This window comes from Scomber japonicus, chromosome 13, assembly GCF_027409825.1.
Source record: "Scomber japonicus isolate fScoJap1 chromosome 13, fScoJap1.pri, whole genome shotgun sequence".
In the NCBI taxonomy this organism is placed as follows: Eukaryota; Metazoa; Chordata; class Actinopteri; order Scombriformes; family Scombridae; genus Scomber; species Scomber japonicus.
This window is the reverse complement of record NC_070590.1, coordinates 26070161-26092726: the sequence shown is the minus strand read 5'-3', so window position 1 is coordinate 26092726 and position 22566 is coordinate 26070161. Positions and strand designations below refer to the sequence as shown.

Genomic DNA, 22566 nt, shown 5'->3' with positions numbered 1-22566 from the left:
CACTATTGCTTTTGTCTGAGGTATGGAGGTGCAGCAGATTCTCAGGAAAACTATACATTACATTCCCACAGCTGGCTCTGTAACATATCATTTACAATGTGGTTAATATTTAAGGAAATCAGCCAGTGCAGGAAAACTGTATGTAACTTTAGGAAGGTTTTATTTGCAGTTTTTTTTACAAAGAAAATATGTTGGAAAACATTAGTGTGTGTGCATGGGTGTATATGGAATAACACTATATCATGTCACATTGTATTACAATATATATATATTAACTATATTATGGTATCCACACTAATACATAAAATGTGTTTTTAGTGCCGTAGTGAATTCAGAGCATCATTTACCTTTTAAATTGGAAATTATTCCCATTTCAAATTCACCCCCATCTAAAAAACACATAATTCTTCAACGCAGACCGTGATAGAAAAGCTGTGTCTGTAACTATGACATTTCACTTACATATCATTTTTAAAAACATTTACAATCAAAGTAACTTATTCACAAAAGCAGGGCTTTTCTGCCTGTAGAGTACAGCCAGCCGAGTCGTAATTGATGTCGGGTTGCAGTTCTCTGTTTGTTGGTTTGAGCGCTCAAAAGAAACAGAAATTTATGCAAGAGCGCTTAAATGTAAAACATTGTTTCTAAATAGGTTTTAATGAAAAACACTAGTCATGGGCATTTTCGGTAATTGGAGAGGGATGATTTAATTATTCTGTATTTTGCCATAAGGCTGTATATTTCATATCAACAGATACAGTTCATTTTTTAATTAGTTTCAGCATTTGGAACAATAAAGCCAACTCTGCTGTTCATTCGGGCCAGTAGTGCGAGTGTGTGTATCTTCTCTATATCTTAATTATAAAATATTAAATAGCTTATTCAAGTATTATAGCTCATACATGAATATTCTTCATCATTGTGTTCTTTATACCTTACTGTTAAATCAATTATAGTCATTACAAAACTCATATAGACGCTCAAAATTTACATGAAAAATAATATACATTGTGTTAAAAGTAAGTATTAACTAATTCAAATGAGTTAGAAAAAACATTTTGTAAGTAAAAAAGAAATAAAAGTGGATACTAGAGTGCAGCTTTGAAAGAAAGAGTACGGTAATCCAATAATTTATTTTACAAAAGTACTTATTTATACCAGCATAATCTCTCTACTCTAATACAATTTTTATAGTCATGTAAGCCCTTTATAGAATTATTGGTGACATGGAAATAGTGTCTGCCACTAAGCATGATAAGGTCACTACAAATTGTCCTTGGAGCACTTGAGGGGAACTTGAAGGAATTTTATGGGAGTGATACCAGAGCAGCTGTAATCGGCTATTTATCATCACAGACACACTCTAACTCACTTCAGCTCCCGGTGGAAATATTACGGGACTATTCCAGCACTCTTTTTCTCTTTTTTTTAGTAGGATATCAATCCAACAACATTTCATTATAAGGTTTCGGAGCGGCTGTGCTCTGGTCCCGATGCAGCGTGCTTTCTTATGCTAATGTGGGTCTGACATCAGCAGTGAGATCAAAGCGGGGCAGGGGTACTTTAGAGGCGATCTGCCCCCACTCAGGCTCACTCTCTCTCTCTCTCTCTCTCTCTCACTCACTCACACACACACACTCACCGCTCTGACAAACACACCATGCGTACCTGTGAGGAGCTATTCTACCACCCCACGCTGGATTTTACTCATGCATCTGGTTGATAGAGACGCAGACAACTTTGTGGAAGGATATTCTGACCTGCTGAGATTTGATTGTTTTTTTTTCTCCCCGGTGCTGTTTTATTGAACGGTTGAACGCCGTGCAAAGGTAAGGACAAACTTATTTTAGGAGGGGAAAAGTGAATGTGTGCTGCTGTTGTGTGCAGATGGGACGCGTTTAAAGTTATTCAGTGGATAAAAAAGTTGCTTTCATGTCCTGAAAAAAAGTGTGGGAGGAACTGCAACCAAAGATTAGTTGGAGATAGAAGAAACTGCCTTTTCCACCACTTAACTTTCCGAATATTTAACACTTAAATATTTTCATTCCATGTCAAAATACAACTTAACAACTTCAGCGCAATAAGAAGAGTTTTGTATTTAAAGTGTCTTTAAAGTATCTGCTTGTGAAGACAAAGCTTCTTTCTTTTTCTTTTTTTTTTAAAGACGTTTGTCTTCACGGGCATGAGTCTATTTTAAGGCTGTTAGAAACATATTCTTCGTAATGTTGTGCTGATGGTTTGGAGTTAGGCTGTGATTTATAGCCCGCTCGGGGTCCGGCTTATCTCGGCTTGATGAGAGACGCATCGGTCGGTGTGTGAGGCTATCAGTCTTTATCTTTCATGGGGAAACTGGAGCTGCCTTTTCGGCCAAATGTAAATTAAAGCAGTAAATCCTTTTGAGCCTTTAGTCAAACAGATCTCACTCCGATTGACAAAGACTGCAAAAAGTTAAGGGAATTCCTTATTTCTAATGGAAAGCCAGCTAAAAGATAAGTCTAATGATATTATTATTAGGTCACATGTCTCAGAGCTTGTAACGCGCAGTAATCAGCTAGTGAGTTTCACTGAGTTCATTTAAATAATTAACGTCGGTGATTTCACACAGTTTCGACGAGGAGCGGAGCTGGCGCTTTTAAAAAGGCCGATTATCAGCACAGCAGCCTGTGTGTTTAACGCGCTCAGTTGAAACTCGTTATCAGATGATGCGTCTGATGCTCTGCTGGCCCTCTACTGTCTGCGCTCTATACTTTGTCCAAGTGGAGCAGAAGTGACACCAAACTGAACCACAGACTCAAATATCTGAATTAACTAACACGCTCGAAAACATCTAATCATGACAAACGTCCATTCGTGTCTGAACGTTACAGTCTCCGAGAGTTCGAGTGATTATTCTATTCTACAACTCAGATAGTCCCCCAGTTAAACATGACAATCAACAACACGTTATTCCATAATTCTGTTTTTTTTTTTTAATATTATAGAAATATCATAATTAAAACTCAAAGATAGCGTGTGATTGACAGAGCATGTGCTTTAGATACAAATCTACTCTCTTTCTGAAATGTAACATATTTATTTGTTCTTCATATGTATTTGTCCTTGTGTGTTTATGTGCATGTAGAAAGAGTTTGATGTACGATATTGACCATGGATCTTCTTTATAGCACTCTTGAACATTAATGAATGTGTGCAACAGTTTTTTTAATTTCAAAACAGACTTATTATTGCTTATTTTCATTCTATTCATTATCAAATGTTTGCATAATATCTGAGACAGAGAACTAAAATAATGTTCCTTTATGACATTTTTCTGATTTGTGTTGAAATGATGTTTAAATTTATCTCCTGAAGGTCTAAACCTTGCAGGGTTTCCAAAGCCCGCACAAAGACCTTCACAGTGGTTCTTTAACAGTATTCATCAACAAATTACGCAAAGATACTCCAAATGTGAAAACATAACCACTGGCACGCTGAGGCACCACTAAGTCATTGTTGTTATTTGTATTATTTATTACAGGCTTTAGAAGAGGAGGCTGTGCCATGACAGTGGACCTTTGACTTTAAGCCAAGAAACCCAACAGCTCTTTGTATTTGTGTCCTGTGTGAACTGGAGTCACTGTCCAACCATGAGGAGCAGCTCTCATGTCCTGCCTCTTGGTGTGCTCACTGCTCTGCTGTTGTCTCAGGTCTGCTCTGGCATCAAATGGCTGTAAGTATTCTCACGAGGGCCGCCATCTCATTCTTTAGGCCTTTCACCATCTTTACGCTGCCTTACACTCAAACAATGTCAAACCCGATGATGTCATGAAGATACACGATATTGTGTGGCTCTTTTCTGCATGTTGTGGTGTTTTATGGAGTGGAGGGCCCATGGCAGTTTTGAAATGGGCCCCAGCATTCCTCATGTTGTATGTTCTGTACATGTGCATCTCATGAAAGGGACAATACATTAGCTGGCAGTTCTTCAGGTTATGAAGCGAAACCTCTTTGTTTTATTGACTTTAGGTAAAAGGAGACGGCATGTTTCAAGCTCCGTGATCTCAGATTGAATTTACCGCCCAGCTGTATAATAACAAGATAAGAGCAGCAAAGATAGACATGACGGGGCGTCTTGGTAGCGCAGGGAGTGCCAGTGATGTCACCGCCTACTGTGTGTACTGTAGCCAGGCTTCAAATTGGTGTAAAAATAGTGCATTTTAGGAGGAAGCGGCTGCACTTTAAATGTTGACACAAATGCTGGTTGCTGGTACTCGCACCGCATTGTTTTTATGGTACTGTAAAAGTAAACAATAATTGTCGCAATAAATTTGGAAAGTACATAAAATTCCCAAGTTGCTATTTTTTGGATTTGTTTATGTTTCTATTGAATGTTATGGATGGTTTTGTTTGGTATTCATATAAACTCATTGAGGCTTGCTGCACAGTTCAGTGATCTGACTGTACTGTTGTGTATTGTTTTACTCGTGTGCTTTATGTCAGATCACTGTGAAAACATAACATTCTGCATTGGCTTAACCAGAAAGATCCACTGCTTCTTATCAGAAGGAGTGGTTTTAATACTCGCAGAGGGAAGACTTGAGCAGATGTGCCCATGAAAGTCGGGATGGCATGTGCTAAATCTAAGCGAGAAGTCCCACAGTCTTGATAATGCACAGCGCTGCAATACAAAACAGATGCAGCTGTAAACACCTGTGAGTGCTGTGTTACCACGAGCCCAGAGGAGTCACAGCTTATCATTGGGCACAGAGTGGCGGCCCCTCGGCCTCTAATGCAAAACAGGCGAGGTGCAGGCGCTGTTGCCTGGTTCTCACGAACACAGAACGAAGAGATCAGAGCTAACCTGCCGTGCATGTGGTTTCTCTATTAAGTTAATCCCCAATAAGTTTAAATTGTTTAAATCAAATGTGTGCACTGTTTAATAGTCTGTAAACAGATGATTCATGTCAAACTGAGGCCACAGAGGATGGAGCTTCCCGTGGTGGAAAATGCAAATGTTGAGGGATCTATGTAGTTTTTTATCTGACTGGATCATAATTTAGAGGGGTTTTTATATTTTTTGGCATATCTCGAGGCTTCTCTGTGCTTTAACAAAAGAAGAGCTCCGTGCCAAGAACGTGTCACTTATATTTTATGAATCCGCAGCAGACTTTCCTTTGGGATTCTCACTGTGATAAGATGGTTCTTTTCTGCGACGCATGCCAAAACATTTCCCTGCCTGAAGCATTATCTGTTTTGATTTTTCAATTGTTTGTTCAAAGTCGATGTGTCTCAGAGGCTTGAAATATGTGTAGACAAGAAAACTCGACTGGCTAACACACCACTGTAAATTAAACTTAAAGCATTTCTTTGTTATTCCCATAAACGCTATCATTCACAACTCATAAAGCAAACAAAAAACATACGATTAAGCAATCATCACCACTGCAATTAAGAGAATATGTACTGAACAATGTATGCTGACCAAAACTTGTTGTTTGTTCTGTGTTTCCACCCCTGCAGAGCGCTATCACATATGCCTACATCTTTACACATCAACCAGACCCAACACTGTAAGATGCTGCCCGGCCTGGTGTCCTCCCAAGCTCAGCTGTGCCGCACCAACATGGAGCTTATGCAAACCATTATCCAAGCTGCCCGCGAAGTCAAGAAAACATGTCAGAAGTCCTTTTCTGATATGCGTTGGAACTGCTCCTCCATAGAGATCCCTCTTGAAGCCCCGAAGTATCGGCCAGACCTCGACCGAGGTATGGTCATAAACAGTTTAGAATGACAGTGCGGACGTTGTTGTTTCCAAAGAGCCGCTCCAAGTTTTTTAACCGCAAGAGTCTAATGTTTATGGTCGTGCTTGACAATTCAATGACATCCAAAACCCGGGTCATTAACTGCTGCATCTATTGAGTTCAGTTTACAGAAACTGCTGAAATGATCCTCAGACCTTTTAATGGTGTCTGCGCTCGGATGCCGCAACAGATTTATTTGTTTGTATTATTATGACTGCGATCGAAAAAACTTTGATACAGAAATATGTCTTTTTCAAAAGTGATTTCTGCTTTTAAAAAGACATGTTGCCTCATTTTTCCCACATTTTTTGGTGCTAGCCATATGATTGCATAATTTATTCCTGAAGAGTCTTCACCGAGGTCTTGTACTGAAGCCGTTATTTGAGAATACCCCCTTCCACTACATGTGTACATTCTGTATGATTTAATAATAGGCTTGTTATTTTTGAAGTCTGCAGCATTACCTGACTGCAAGCCTGCTTCCGTTGCAGTCTGACTTTGCTGTTTCTATTGCTCAAAGGACCTTGAATCTGCCAGAGAAAGTGGCTAGGTTTTGAGTGGGGTGTGCACTGTCTCCCCCCAACCCCTCAGAAAGGACATGGCTGCCATTTGCCAAATGAACAGTCTGCACTGAACAGGAAATGGCTCATCTCTGTCCTGGGATGGCTTTGATCTAACCAGCCCACGGTCATACATGACTTCTTCCCGAACTTCCAATTGCTCCTCGGCCTTTAACATATGTGCTTTCCATGTACACACATCACTACCAATTACATCAGTGCTCACTCTGCGTTACAGCATGAGTGGTGATGGACTGTGTTTGATAGATACATTTTGTGCAGGCAGTTGATGTCTTTTTTTTCCAGAGAGAGTAGAAAAGATGAGAGGAAAATAGAAAAATATGAGAGAGGAACAGCAGAACATGCATTTCTTTCTTCTCCTGGGGCTGATTATGCAGTAGAATTGGTTTGAGAACATGATATTTTTTGTCCACTGTAAAAACATGAAATAATTGGTTTGAATGTAAAATATAAACCAATCACTACATGCCTCATGCTAACACTTTAGCATACAGTGAGGAATGACAGGAGATCTGTGTCTTAAAAGAATGAAGACTTGCAGCTTCTGACAGTGGGAGTACAGACCAAACATCAAAACTCAATCAAAAACTAAGACTAATCTCATTAAGCTTAGACAACAGAACAAAAGACTAAAACATTTTTTATACTTCAATGGTATAAAAATAATTCTGACATATCATATTTTGAGTAAATGTTATTTTATAATTTAAATTCCTGAATATACAAGTCCTCTGCTACTAATCACTGTATTATGATGGCCTGCTTTGTGGTAAATGCTAGTGACCCCTGAACACAATTCATGCTAAAGTGTTACAACTGAACTCTAAAGAAAATGACCTCTGAATTGTTTTGCAGCCTATATTGCCAGAGCCTAAAAGAGATCATCTTTTTTAAACCTGTGTTATATGAGTTTCTATTATTCTCTGTCATCAGGAACACGCGAGTCTGCATTTGTCTACGCCCTGTCTGCAGCAACCATCAGTCACACCATAGCACGGGCGTGCACCACTGGAGATTTGCGGCTGTGCTCGTGTGGACCAATTCCTGCAGAGATCCCAGAGCCTGGCTACCGCTGGGGAGGCTGTGCTGACAACCTGCACTACGGTTTGCTTATGGGCTCCAAGTTCTCTGATGCTCCCATGAAGATGAAGCGCTCAGGCTCGCATGCCAACAAACTGATGCACCTACACAACAGTGAAGTTGGGAGACAGGTAAGCACTACGTAACAATTTCTTAAAAAGTGAAGATTTGTTACTGGAATTCAATTTTTGGAAATGTTAATAGTTTCTAATTCAATTTTGCATGGGCGAAAGTTTTGAATACTTTATTGAATGCTTATTGTTCCCCTGTCCCACATACAGTGAGCTCTATCTGACCTCCATGTCTTCATGTTCATGTCTAGGTGTTGAGAGAGGCGATGGTGATGAAGTGTAAATGTCATGGTGTATCCGGCTCCTGCTCCATAAGGACCTGCTGGAGAGGCCTGCAAGACCTGAGGGAGATCGCCATGGACCTGAAGACTAAATACCTGTCTGCTACCAAAGTGGTTCACCGGCCCATGGGGACACGCAAGCAGCTGGTGCCCAAAGACATTGACATCAGGCCAGTGAGGGACAACGAGCTGGTCTACCTGCAGAGCTCCCCGGACTTCTGTACCAAGAATGACAAACAGGGCTCTGTGGGCACACAGGACAGGTGAGACTGCCGGGTCATAACACTGTTTGACTGAGCTTGTGCATGAGAAGGAGGTTAGATTTTGGTCGTAATAATAGCTCTTTGTGGTTTGGAGTTAGATTTATTGTCATGACTCATAACAGTAACAGACCCATGCCGTCGACAAAAAAGGAAATGACTGATCCTGATTGTCTGCTAATCCAGGATGTTGACTTTAGTGAAGTGCTGTCCTGCTTAGTGGCACCGTTAAGTTTGCAGTGAGCCCTGAGAGAGTTCCGTCTGTGGCCTGTCTGAGCATGTGTCACTGAAAAGGCCACTGTGACTGGGGTCCTTGTCCCTCTATCTGAGACAATGACTAATGCAAGTTATTCTTAGGATTGAGTGCACTTGAGCTGATATCGATTGGAGGGGCTCACACAGATTGGGAAACCTTTAAATGTTTCCCAAAGATAAAGGTTTACTTGCGCTGTTCTGCTCCAGTGTTTTAGTTGGGATAGTGTTTTATGCCGCTGGTTTGAGCTCTGTGAGAACTTAGTGGGCAGCACAGAGTCAGTTTATCTGAGACCTGCCTAAGTAATATCAGAGAGAGAAATACAGCAAAAATATGCAGCACTATTTTGCAAGCTTATTGAGTTTTCTATTTTTCCATAAATATGTTTGTAGAGAAGGGAAGGTAATATCTCAGACTTTATTATTCAGGTTTGAATTTCATGGCACAGGATGCAAATTCTGTGGCTGACTAGAAGGATGGATGAAGTATCTCTGCAAATATGAGCATTGATTATGTTTATTTTACAGACAACCCCTACTTTATATAGATAACTAATGGTAACTTAGAGTAAATGCAAAGTTCTGTGCATTGGCATGTACTGTTATTGCTTCAAAGCAACAACGTGCAATTATGGTTGTTTAAGTCACTGGGGATAAAAAGGTTGTCTAAACGGCACGTGATGTTGTTGTATGTCATATACCATGTGACTGCCATATCATGCTATCATGCATTGGCCTTACAGATAACCATAAGACATGCTTCATGTCAAGGACACTCACTGCATCCTTTGTCTGCGGCCTGATAACGTGGCAGCCACACACAGTCTGCGACATTAGTGCTTTCGCCAAATCACGAGGCACCGGGCTCGACGCTGTTGTTTGTGTATAAATAACTGAGTATAAATGTGTGGGTATCGATTATTCCCATAGTGCGTAGACCATTGTATCGGAGGGATTCTCAAACCTCCCCACATCATAGTGCTCAGTCATGATATTGTCTGCTTTGTCAGGATCATCTCACAGCTGATTCCTCACTCACTGGTGACCACTTGAAGGGAGGTTTTTTTTATCAGTCTTTACACTGTATGTGTAGACAGGAGGATGAATTGACCTCCTGTCATCATTGTTAGCTCTGACCCATTCACAAGGCCTGAGAGCAGCACAAATTCCTAGTTGAGTCAGTTTTTTGATCAAGAAGAGAATCTAGGACAGGGGCAAAGTGAATTTCAGCAGCAGCCACTAATAGATAAAGTGTGATTTCTGGTGAACACTATTGAAGCCTGTTCTTTAGTCTCAAATTACATTATTGTGTCTCTCTTTTAAACCGGCAGATGTAAAGTACAGAATGCGCAGTCTTGTCCTCTTGCTCCACTTACAGCACAACGGTGATATAATGAGATTTTGGTCATGAAGAGAAAAAAAAGAAGTGTGTGGGGGTTTCTGTGTATTTCCCAGCTCCCACCAATGTAATAAACCTGTCTTACACTCTCAATGACTCTTGTCCCTCCTCCTTCTCTTTCACCCCCGCGGCAGCCATCAACTCAGCGCCTCTCTCACCGTACTGGTCATTAACACTCTGCCATCATAAAACAATGCAATAATGTGGAGAGGGCAAGCTAAAGAGAGGGAGGGCAGCCCTGTGTATTCAGTGTGATTTACAGCAGGGCTATTCTGTGCTCATTCAGAATGACTCTGGCTTCTGAAACGAGAGGCTCCAAAGCATCGACAAAACAAAAAGAAAATGAAAAGAGAAAAAAAATGTTTGGCAGAAGGACTGCACAAAAGGTTAAGGCACGTCGGTTGGTCAAGCTCATTTAAAGGACTATTGTGGGCTCTTTCAGATTGTACAGGCTTCTGGACAAAATGTTTTAGAATGAAGCTGTAAACTTAATTGTCTTTGACAGGAAACCAAACTGGAAATGTGTTAGTTTTCATAGCTGGTGTTCTGTCCAAAAAATGCCTCCCTTTTCTATGTCTTGGTTAGGAAGATGTATTATTGTAAAACAAAATGTCTTAACATCTTCTTTCTTTGTCTATGCTAATTACAGGCAGTGCAACAAAACCTCGGTGGGCAGTGACAGCTGTGACCTAATGTGCTGTGGACGTGGCTACAACCCGTACACAGAGAAGCTGGTAGAGCGCTGCCACTGCAAGTACCACTGGTGCTGCTACGTAACCTGCAAAAAGTGCGACCGGATCGTGGAGAGATACGTCTGCAAATGAGTCTGTGCCGCTGTCAGCCTCACCTGCTGTCCTCTACTTGTACCAAGCCACCCAAGGCTACAGATTAACCAAAGCACTACAGTACTGAGAAGGCTTACTTTTGTCTTAAGCTTTAGCATGTTTATTTCAAACAAGAAGTCGTCTATTCTTGTGTCAGTATCATTTTTGTATTGAATCTTCAAAACCGCTTCACAAGCCTGAGCGTGGAGTGTGGTGACAGTGCCAGTCGGTTTATGTGAAGACCGCCGTCCTCCTGGGTATTTTCTTTTTCTTGTTAATGATCGTAAATTCCCCCAACAGGGATACTGAAAGTCTATTTTATTATATCTCTAATAAAAAGAAATAATATTGGATTTTATGCTGCAGGAGAGGGATTGTCTTCTCTTCTCTCTAGACAGAGACTTAATGTTTGGCTTCATTCCGAGGAAATCGAAGGGTTCTGATGGATTCGTGTGGTACTTTTTTTTAGGTACTATTGATACTTTTTCTCTCTGCATCAATGGACAAAAGAGGAAAAAGGAACACAAAGGGAACTTCAAGTACTTTTCAATCATGGAACATTTTTTTGTGGTTGATATTTTGGACTCTCACCATGTGTCCTGCGTGGATCTTCGCATGGGTCATGTCTGCATCCCTGTGGATCGAGAGGAGAGAATTAAGGACTTTTCAGTTTGTGAATTGGTGCATTATCTCCTTTATGTCTGACATGCAGGCAGTTCAAAATATATTCTATTTTTCAGAGCATATGAGCTGAACTCATGGATTTTGTAAACCACTTTTGTGTGGATGTACATACTCTTATTTTGTATACTGAAATAAAGAAAGACATATTTATAAAATAATTAAATGATCTTCACCATCATCTTTACATGGACAGTGCATGTTTATTTCCTTTTCCTTGAAATGAATCTTTAATGACCTACCATGTAGCTCATTTTGCAGAAATTTGGCAAAGACAAATCCATCACCTCTGCATTTAATTATTTGTAAATTAAGCAACACTGCAAATCCAAGTGTTATAAAGTAACAGTTTACAACAACTTATAGCACACTGTGATTGTAAATCAGTTCAGCACCGTTGGTAATGGATTGCAGGGTTCGACCTGAAAGCCTTTTGGGATCACTCTGAATTACCAGAACCCTGGGAAAGTGTTTGTTTGGACATTCCACATCCTCACCAAAGTCATTGCAAAGGGGTTTTTTGTCACTGCCATCATGGCCGTAACACTCAAAACTCATCTGTCAGGGAGCCAGACCTCCACTGGCCAAACATCAAATTATAAAAAAGACAAAAATTCAACTTATTTTGGAAATATAGCCAGACTGTTGGCTTGTTGGGGGGGGGGGGGGGCAGACTTGGCACTGTGTAGAGCTGAGATATTACCCTCTGACCAGCCTTGTGTTGGTTAAAGTGGTTCTCATGATTTTACACTGACAGAAATAGCTGTGGAAGATGCAGGGCCCATGCTGTGAACTCACATGATACATCGCTGCACCAGCCTGCACAAGCTGCACACTCACTGGAGCTGTAACATTTCTTGACCTTAGCCTGTGGACGAACAGAGAATCTGCCAAAACAACCTCAGTTCAACTGAAGAGAATGTTATCACCAGTCATTTTGATTGTCGTCGCCATTTTATGATACTTGACTTGTTTCACAGCTGTCCCTCGCATTTTGTTTTATTTTGGGCCACAGACACATAGGTTAAGAAGAGTTGATTAGCCATATCTATTTCAGGTAATGAGGAGAAATGTGACTCCAGATTCCAGATGCAAAGCCAAGTCGCTGAATACACAAACCTTGTTAATGTTCCAACACAGAACTATAGACGATGCATGGTAACAGTACAGCAAAGTGGAGTAACTGAACAATGAACTCTAAGAAGTCTTATCTATATAAAGACTCAATCAGTGGATACTGTTGTATAGCAGCTGTCTAAAAGCAGAAAGAGGTAGTGAGGACGGACAGTGTACTGTGGTCTTTTGGTTTGGGGGCAGGGAGGATCTGTGTGCAGGTGAGCGGGGGTCTGCTCTGTCTGCACACAGGCCTGTCTGTCGACAGCCTCAAGGACTCTTCAGTCACTGGCATTCCTCAGCATGGCAGTTGGAGAGAATAGGCTGTGCGTATATCAGTGTGTGTATGTGAGTCCACACACTGCTGTCTGTCACTGAGATCACTGCTACAGAAATGTGAAGCTTCACCTGCTGATTGAGGACTTGCACACTGTCTGTGCACCAGAGTACAGGTGGCTCGGTAAGAGACTGAAGACTATCAGAGGATAAAAAAGTGCTTATGACAAAAGTGCTGCAAAAACGTTAGAAAAAAACAAAGTACGTTTTAGACACACCAAATACTGTCTGAAATGCTTACAACATACAGTGACAACGTCAGCTGAACTCTGGACCTGTTAAATATATGATTTGTCTGACAAAATTGCACAACAACTTTTTTTTATTGTCAATTTCAGTCCAAATTAATACAGTAAAAATACAATACATATACTTTAGTACCTATAGTTTCACATTCAAGTGAATTGGTGTTCAAACCTTTAACTGGTACTGTAAATGTTTAAATCAAGTAAAAAAATTCCCCTGGAATTTGTCACCGACCAATACTATGTTAAATTATCACAACTAAGCATGACATTAAGGTAATTTCATCACGCCTCTAAAGATTAGATAGTGCCTTAAGTCTGACCTGCTTCAGTCTGGAAATGACGAACATGGCCAAGTGACCCTCTGAGCAACCATTGTTATCATTAAGCTGTGCAACTATTCAGCTGACCTCTGTCTAACCCTGTCTATCTCACTTGGACATAGTCCACGCAATAAAGCAACATTTCATGTGAGGGCTGAATGTATTAAAACAATATGAACCTATTGTTAACATTAATTTAGTCCACATTCTTCCATTTTCCTATCTGTCAATACAAAGCAGAGGGGAAGAGTGGCTGTGTGAGTAAATTGGACTTGAATGGACTGCTACTTTGGCTGGGATCAGGTAAAGGCTTTAGAGCAGCCCTCATTCAGGCTGTTAAGCACTTTTGTGTCCAAAGAAGACAAAACAAAAGTAAAGATGACTAAAAAAACGGAACTAATCGCTGCTGCAGTGAGTTTCTTTTCTTTCTCTCTGTCTTTGTCAGAAAGTATCTAAATATCTCTCCATGGTTGGTGTGACCCCTCGCTCTGTGGGAATTGCCTGGTAATAGAGAAGGAAAAGAGGACTTTAATGGAGAGCAGTGAAAATATCAGGGGTTAATGTCAGTCCGGACAATATAATGCCAATTGCCTTTGTGTAGCCTGCGGTCTAGATAACTAGCTGTGAATGAGGGAGACAAAGAATTTGGCTGGAGTGGTAAAGGCTTTCAGATGTACTGACCCGTACTGTAAATGGACTTTTGTGGACCCTACCCCCACCCCCACCCTTACCCTCCAGCCTTTAAATAGGACCTCAGCAGTATGTGCTGTTAAAGGCCATTTTTTGTTTTTGAGAGAGAGAGAGAGAGAGAGAGAGAGAGAGAGAGAGAGAGAGAGAGAGAGAGAGAGAGAGAGAGAGAGAGAGAGAGAGAGAGAGAGAGAGAGAGAGAGAGAGAGTGTGTGTGTGTGTGTCCTCAGGCACGTTGCTGGGAGATAGAGGATCATGCAAAGCATTCACCTTTCTAGATAAAGACAAACCAGTGGATGGCTTAGGAGCAGACATTGACACCAGCAGGAGTTTATGGTGTTTAGCCGGAAACTAATTTGACAAAATAACTTTAAGTGAATACAAATAAAGATTTAAGCTTTGCCTTCATCTTGGAACAGGTGTAGTATAAAGAAAAGATTGGCAAACCACACATAAATATTTTTTTCATGAATTTGAGTAAGACTACAACATGAAAGAAGAGATACAAACATTAACATGAAAAGTACATATAACTCCAGTATTACAATTTATTACAATTTAAATGTAAACCTTCTGTAATCTTCAAATTGAATCCCTTTTTTAAAAATTCACTTTGGTTAGACATTTCAAACAGGAGCTGAGCTACAGAACGGGTTTTCAGCTTTCTATTATGAATCACATTGAGTCTCTCAAGATAATCGCAATAAGCCTATAATTTAATATAGCACACAAATCAAGATAGTGTGTGTGTGTGTGTAACTAAGTGTACAGCTGCACAGTCAACAGCTGAAAAGCTTGGCCATATATAGGCACATGATCTAACTGAAGTTTCAAAGCTGAACTTTCAAAACAAAACTGGAAGGGTTTTTTAAATTTATTCAATTTACCTATCTACATACAAAAATCTCTATAATATTCTCACTTTAGTGTTTAAAGAATCTGTAAAACTGAACTGCAGTAACTTCATTTAAATTCTTGAGTTGTATGCCCTCCACAGGAGTAGAAGCACTTTAGTTTATAAAAGCTAAACAACATGCCACATTGTTTGGGATGAAAACGAATTTGTTCATCTTCAGACTAAACTCAACTTTAAAATGCTGCAGAGGATAAATTTATACGGCCATAATTTCAACATACAGTTAATCAGTGCCTATCAGGATGGCAGACCTTAAATATACGCTATCAAAGGAAGGATGGATGAAAAGAACTGTGCAGAGAGAAAGAACGAGGCTGAATTAATATGAATAAAAGAAACAGCGAGCTAAGTACGCTGGGAAAAGTAAACACTGGTCCGTGTAATCACAGTAAATCTGGCCAGGGGGCCGACAGAACAGGCTGCGCCCTCAGTCGAGGAGTCAACAAACCCAGGGAAAAAAACAGCTAACTAACTAACATTACTGAGAGGGGTTAAAGAGGGTAGCGGCACGGCTTTATTCACATGAAGATCAGTGAAACGCCGCCATGTTTACCCAGTGTCTGGCTGAGTTAAACTATGTAAACGTCAGCATATAATTCAAGGAGAGAATACTGCACCACAAATGTAAAGATCACTTCAGTCGCAGTTTAAGAGGGTTTCCGACTAATGTGTGAGTACGTGTGCGTCCTGTGAAGTCGGCTGTATTTGGAGAATATGGCACAGTGTATTTAAGCTGTACCCTGACATGAAAACCTCCCACCGTTTAAGGCCAGAGTGAGAAGACCAATGATGAAAAACATTCACCTAGCCAGCAGCTTTAAGATCAGCCGTGATGTTCTGATAAATGGAGCGGCCCGCCCCCCCCCCCCCCCCCCCCACATCAACCACAGATCAGTTAAGGCATCAGGACAATTGCCTTTGCACTTCATCACCCTGCATGAAATATTTTTTTCCCGGCTAATATCCAAATCTAACAGTCAGCTGTCATGTGCTGCCAAGTTGACTGATGTCATGCAAACAGATCAAAGGATTCTAGTTCATGGCAGATATAAAAAATATGGTAAAGTAAAACACAAGAACAAAGAGCAGATGTTACGCAAGACTTAGTATTATTAGCATAAGTATTAATACTTGTATTAGTATTTCCATCAGTCAGTTGATCCAAAGGAAACGGTGAGGTTAATTCAATTTTTGTTTGTTTTTAGATCTGTGCTAGATTTACAGTATCTTTTCATGTGTCACAGATGTTTATTGTTAATTCATTTATTCTTGTTTTAATATGCTTTTAATATTACTGAGGAACAGATTTTATGAGTTTCACTGTTAATCAAAACATTTGGAAACATTTTGAATAGATTTTAGTGCCCTGCTCTGTATTGATTTGTGGATCTTCATTCGCAGCACAGCAGAGTCTGACTTGTGTGCTCTTTTGTTTCGGTGTCCAGTTTTGGAAAATAAACACACGAGTGGATATTGCTGGAAGACTGCTTTGTTTGTCATATATATTGATATATTAAAAACAGCTGTGGATCCTGTTTATTTCTCACAAATATTCCCCTTTCATTGTGACTGTGGCCCAAAGGTTAAATGAGAGAGTCATTCTTCTTTGAGGTTTTTTCAGTTTGGGTCGGTTAATTCAGGAGGCTGTGATCACTGTTTCAGTATTTTGATAACCCAGACAACTTGGGTTGAGCACTGGAACATGAGGACAAGCTCAAGCCCAAGTGCTAAACTTGCTCCTCCACTTTCCTTCGACAGCTACAGTTGTTGAGTGGCTGTAACATACACACAGCTCTGGCTTAAAGCAGATAGACTCTATGAGCTCAGTGCACAGCTCAAATCCCTGCTGATCTGGTTAAATGACGCTGTTCTCTCAAGTTGTCCAAATGAATGGCTGAGGCATAAAATTCAGACGTTTCCGCTCTTGGTGCAACTCAAGCGCATCACAGTAAATCAATCTTTTGCCCTCGCAAATCTTTCAACTTGAGCTCTGATTTAAAAGAACCATTTTTATAGGGAGAAAAAGAAATGGACGTGAGAAGGGAATCAGTTTTATACACGCATATTTGTTTCAATCTCTCCTCCATTTGTAACATAAGGGTAATTTTGAGAAGTAGCCAGATTACCCCCTCTCTTTAATTGCTTCCATATTTCTCAGTCTGAATGAGGTAATACCATTTATTTGGCAAAAGACTGAGTTGAGGGGGCGGGGGTGGTGGTGGTGGTGGGGGGGCAGTAAAGCCATTATGTATGATTAGCACTGTTTGCAGCACTGATTTGATTTGTGAATTGTCTGATTGGTGAGTGGGAAAAGAGTGATTTTTTTTTTCGACTTAAGAATACCCAACTGGAAACTATGTGCCTACATCAATCATCAATAATCTGCTACTGAAAGTGAAACAGGTGCTGAAATATTTAGGCCTCCACCAATTTTGAGAGGCCAAATCGGTAAAGACATATCTTGGCTGACATTTGTGCTGGTGTTCAGCAGCCTCTATTTTCTTGTGAAAATGTTCATGTATTCATTGTTTCCACCCTATTATTTCATTCCTTTAGACGTTGTCACACTTTCTAAAATATGATTACATTATTACCCTTAAAATGTGGGATAATGCCAGTTTAATACGTCATAGATCAAAGATATGCCCATTATTTCTATCAGTTATGATAACAAGTAATTGCTGGGAACACAATATTGATACAACAAAGTCAGATGGCAAAAAAACCCACCAGTCGTCAGATAATGAGGCAGGCTGTAAATAAACCAACAGTGTAGCCAGATTATTTAAACCAATTGATTTGGAGGACCAAAAGTGAGTGTACCTGTGTCAGTAATAATGTCTCATTTCAAAGAAAACTGTGCAAACACGTCTATAGTCAGTATTGCAGGTTAAAGTTGGACCTGGTCTCCCCATATTTAGCCATCATTTTTCTGAATGCAGTGTTTTTTATATTTTTCTATTATCAGTAAAACTCAAGGCTAAAAGTTTGAAGATCAGATGTAATAAACTGGAATTAATCTTTAAGAACTTATCAACAAACATTTTATTGAATGTTGGGAACTTGAAAAAATCAAATAAAATGTATTCCCTTGTATGTAATACTCCTAAAGGTTTTTTCTAATCGTCATAGCCATAACTTTAACCACCTTAGCCACCAGGGAAAAGTCTCAGAGACAAAACTCTTCTTTTTCTTACAGGAGGGGAGACTAAACAAGCTATATTTGGCCTTCTTCTTTTGCTGCTCTTGTCAAATAGCTGTGAGTGGAGCTCTGAGGAGCAATGACACTGCAGATCCTTTCACTGTGCCGTCTCTGACCCAGAGACCTCCACCGCAGACTGCAGGTCCACTATATCATACCTGCAGCCTGACGCCAGCCTGATTTACTGGCCTCTATTAGAGCTGGAATGGGCTCAACCCTCGAATGGGTTGTTAAATCTACACACTGATGTAGCCAAGGAGGGAGCAGTCACACTACACTCAGTCTCACCTCCTCCACTCCCAGATTCATCCTGCTTTTTCCCGACAAACCTACTTCATCCAACTCAGCTCTCCCAACAAACGAGCAATCAGTGTATTGTAGTATAATCTTGATTGATAAATACTCTCTTTAAAATGTGTACAAATACGCTTCACAACTGTTTGTGTGGGCAAATTCAGAGCAGGCAAAATCCATCTTGGGTGCTCCAGTGACAACTCCACAGCTAAAAATACAAGTGTGAACACATTCAAGATGCACTGAGAATTCAATAACACAAAACACATTTGGAGCTAGTCGTACACATGCGCTGCTCGTGGAGCGTGCATGTATAGACTATTTCCTGGCCACAAGACACAAGGGTCATCAGCGTGAGTGTAAATATGTTTGCAAAAACATACAGTAATCAAATGTGTATTTTATCAACACCTCACAACAGTGAATTAAGTAACAACAGTGCAACAGTGGAATTTTACAAGTAGGAGTCCGTCAATAAACTGACTTAAAACAAGCTTTCCTGGTGCAAGACAACATGAAGGGGGATTTATTGCTTTAAAATGATGTAATTGATTGCCGTGTTTCAATCAGAAGTCGTTGCTGGATTGTGATTGCAAGCCATTTCAGGAACTGTTTAGTTTAGTCTTGTCTGAGAATAACTTCACATGCAGGCTATCCTTCACACATTATAGTAAGATGATCTGCAACTGTAAAAGACTGTCACAAGATCAAATACACACTACAAAAAAAATCCAGGCTGTAAATTGTTTCAAAGAAAAATGTAAGCATTTGAGGAAATAAGCTTATTTGCTTTATTGGCAAGAGTTAGATGAGAAGATACCACTCTCATGTTACCTTTGTACAGAGCTAAGCTAGCCTTCTCCCTCTGTTTCCAGTCTTTGTGCTAAGCTAAGTATAGCTGGCTGCTGGCATATTTAGCGTACAGACACAAGAGTGCCATTAATCGTCTCATCTAACTCTGCAAGAAAGTGAATAAGTGTATTTCCCAAAATGTCACAGTAAATCTGTGAGGTGGCGGCTTCCCAAATACACTCTCTTTACTGCTGTGTTCTCAGCACTGGCCAGTTACACTCTTATTAAACTGAAACAATTGTAGTATGTATGTAAGTGAGGCGAGATTAATCTTTATTTGAAGAGGAATTGCTGGAGGGCCATTACAAGGAGCAAGTAGGTGTGAAGGGTTAAAGCAATTAGCACACACATCTGTCACATCCTGAGGAGCACATTTCAGATGTTCTGCCAGTGGAACCTCTCACTCCTCATTTCTCCTCGTTTCTCCTGCTGCCCCTCTCATGGCCCTGCTGTGGGATGCACATTTCCAGCCCTTTCTAAATAGTCAAGTCCTAATATTTACTTCTCCCTTTCAAGCCCAGGCAAAGCGGGAGCAGGGTGCAGTTTTGTCGGTGAGAGAGAACGGAGGTGGCAGGAACTGATGCCCTCATTAATTCTGCAGGGGGAAACAAACATTTGTCCTTTCAGGGTCTTGTGTGACTTTGCGGAGGGGCGCAGCTGTAGACTGACAGCGGCAGCCTTGTTTGTCGGGCTCATGTTTGTATTATGAAGCTGTGTGTGTGTGGGTGTGTGTGTGTGTGTGAGCAGTCATGAGTGTGTGTGAGTGACCTGAGTTTGCCTGTCAACCGGCAAAAGAACTAATGCAGCTAATTTTGAGACCAACAGCAGAGTTTGTATTGTTTTGGTGTGAAACATACTGTGCACTCTACTGTGTCCATGTCAATAAAAGTAAAAGTAGAAATCACAAACATGTCAGTAATATGTAATCTTAGATAGATTTGTTTTATTATGCAAATCACTAAGATTTAGGCTTGTATTGTCTTTCCTTGTTTTCTTTTATGTTTCTTTCTACTGATATTTATAAAGTGTGACCCCAAAAGAACTGTTTTTGTGTTTTGACAGTACAATGACAATAACATCAAATAGACCTGCATTTACATAACCAGCCAGTTGGGGTGGTGCAGCAGTGGAATCGCATTTAATGTTTATCCTACAACGAGTAAATGATTAAGGAAACTTTTTTCTCTCTGTCGGCACCAAAGGTTCAAGGAACAAACAAAGACAGTCCTACAACCATCTGCTGTGTTGAATGGCTCAAAGATATCTGATCAACGCCGTCTCGAGTCTCTCGGTAGAGGTGTGTACATGTGATTGTCCAGCTTGTCATAAATGGTGCACGGTTTTGTCATGAAGTGTGTTTATTATTGCAGTTTCCCCTCCATCCCCTAATCAGACCGTTTAACTTTGGCAAATTGAGATGAAGATGTATGACAGCTTGTTTCTCCTTGTTGGCCGTTCCCGCTTCCCTCCCTTTTTCTTTCTTCACTCGGTGGTGAAACCAGACTTTTGCCTGGAGGTTTGATCGCAGCGCATTCCTACACGAATATGTTCCCCAAAGAATTTGCATCACAATCTTCGTTCCACAGCGCACCACAATTCACAGCTGCGCTGGTTCAGCAGCCATCTAACTATAAAGGAAAGACTTAATGTAGCTCTCTCTGTCTGTCAGTCAAGTTGAGTCAATTTTATTTGTACAGCGCCAAATCACAACAGAGGTGTCAGTCTCTCTGTCTGTACTTCACATATCTCCACAATCGCTCATCTGATCGACCTCACACTTTGCGGGCGTAATGCTTAGGACCCAAGGACATGCCGTGTCAAATTGGTGCAACTTGGACACGCGACACGTTTAATATTAATAAACTGTGAATAAACAAACCATCAGTGAGCCGCTCAGCCCCGCAGCAGTGAGGCGGGGCTTCGGGGGTCTGCAACTGCAAGAGCACAGCCAGAGATCAGAGCTGTACCACAAGTCAGAGCAAAGTATTTTCACATGGCGTGCTTGCATATGCAAAATGTTTAATATTAATAAATTGTGAAATAAACATGCGAACAGCGCGCTGCTCAGCTCTGTGTCTGAACACGGAGCATGCAGTTCAGGAGCAAAAAGAGCAGGGTGTTACAGTGGTGACCATCCTCCACTGCTGGAATGGAGCATTTCTCTAAATGTGAAAATGGATTTGGATCAGTGTGAGTGGATATTCTTACTCAAGGTAGAATTTGATGATTTGGAAACTGCAGAGGGTGGAACTGATGATGTGTTTTATAGTCAAATAATGAAAAAACTACAGAAAAAGTTGGTTGGTAGTTTTCACCAAAACTTATTTATGTTTCTGATTTTTTTTAACTCCATAATAAAATCATTAGCATGAGCACAACTGTCAGAGAAAACTTTTTTCACATGGCGTGCTCTAAAAAGAGAAAAGCGAACAGCGAAAAACTGAGATTTTAATTAGGATTGAACAGACTCTCAGTGTCTCTCAAATAACAAAAATCTTTTGAGCAAATGATCTGAAAAGAAGCCACAGACAATAAATGATCTAAGAGCCCAATATGATCAATCCACTTGATTTTAGGATGAAAACAACTTTTCGAAAGCTTTCTCATTATGCATTTTATTCTTAAATGCAATCTGTAAGTACATTTGACAGAAAGGACACAGTGCACTTCACCGTGATGGACGGCCTCCTCAGCACAGAGGCCCTCACACTTCTCTTCAGCTTGCCAACTGGGGATTAGCACTACCGCCTCGGATGCTGGCCCCAAATCCCCTCCCCAAATGCTCCGCTAACTTCCACGGTTCTCCACCACTGTCCTACAACCACCGACCCTACTCCCCCCACCCCCACCCCCTCCGACCCAACATCGGCCTCCAGCATTCCTCGCTGTGTCACATGGCCCTTGAGCTCGGCCTGTGCTGCCCTGCAACGAAAGATTTGAGTACGAGCGTGGTGCCAACATTCCAGCCTGGCGGGCGTTTTGTTGTAGGGATTTCCTGTGGGCTTTCATGCCAGCGTGGTACAATTACTGCTGCTAAACAATCACCGGCTGTGACAGGTGGACACAGGGCCAGGAGCGTTGCACCTATCATCTGTCTGGCTCAAGGGTGCCACTTCAAACTGCCCGCTCATTGGGAAGCCAACTATATCTGCGTTCAATTTTTTATTGAGTTTGGCAAACATTTTATTCTTGTTATTGAGTAAGAACAAAACAAACAGGTCTGGGGAAGCTGGTGCCAGGTAACAGGCTATCACAGAGAACGGGAAAGAGTAATCTTGCCCTTAGGGGCCTTTAAGACATCCTTTTTTCGACAGAGGTCACTACTTCTTATCAGTTTGATTGTCTGAAGTTGTGCTGCACTACGACCACACAAGCACCATATTAGCTTT

At 40.8% G+C, this 22566-nt stretch overlaps 1 protein-coding gene across 1 annotated transcript; it reads left to right on the top strand.

The window, feature by feature from the left end:
• Positions 1–1631: 1631 nt before the first annotated feature.
• On the top strand, positions 1632–11390 carry wnt11 (wingless-type MMTV integration site family, member 11). Its single transcript, XM_053331956.1, has 6 exons — positions 1632–1829; positions 3518–3709; positions 5500–5744; positions 7295–7572; positions 7764–8056; positions 10354–11390. The coding sequence occupies exons 2-6, from the start codon at positions 3627–3629 to the stop codon at positions 10526–10528; spliced, it is 1074 nt and encodes a 357-aa protein (XP_053187931.1). The 5' UTR covers positions 1632–1829; positions 3518–3626; the 3' UTR covers positions 10529–11390.
• The last annotated feature ends 11176 nt before the right edge of the window (positions 11391–22566 follow it).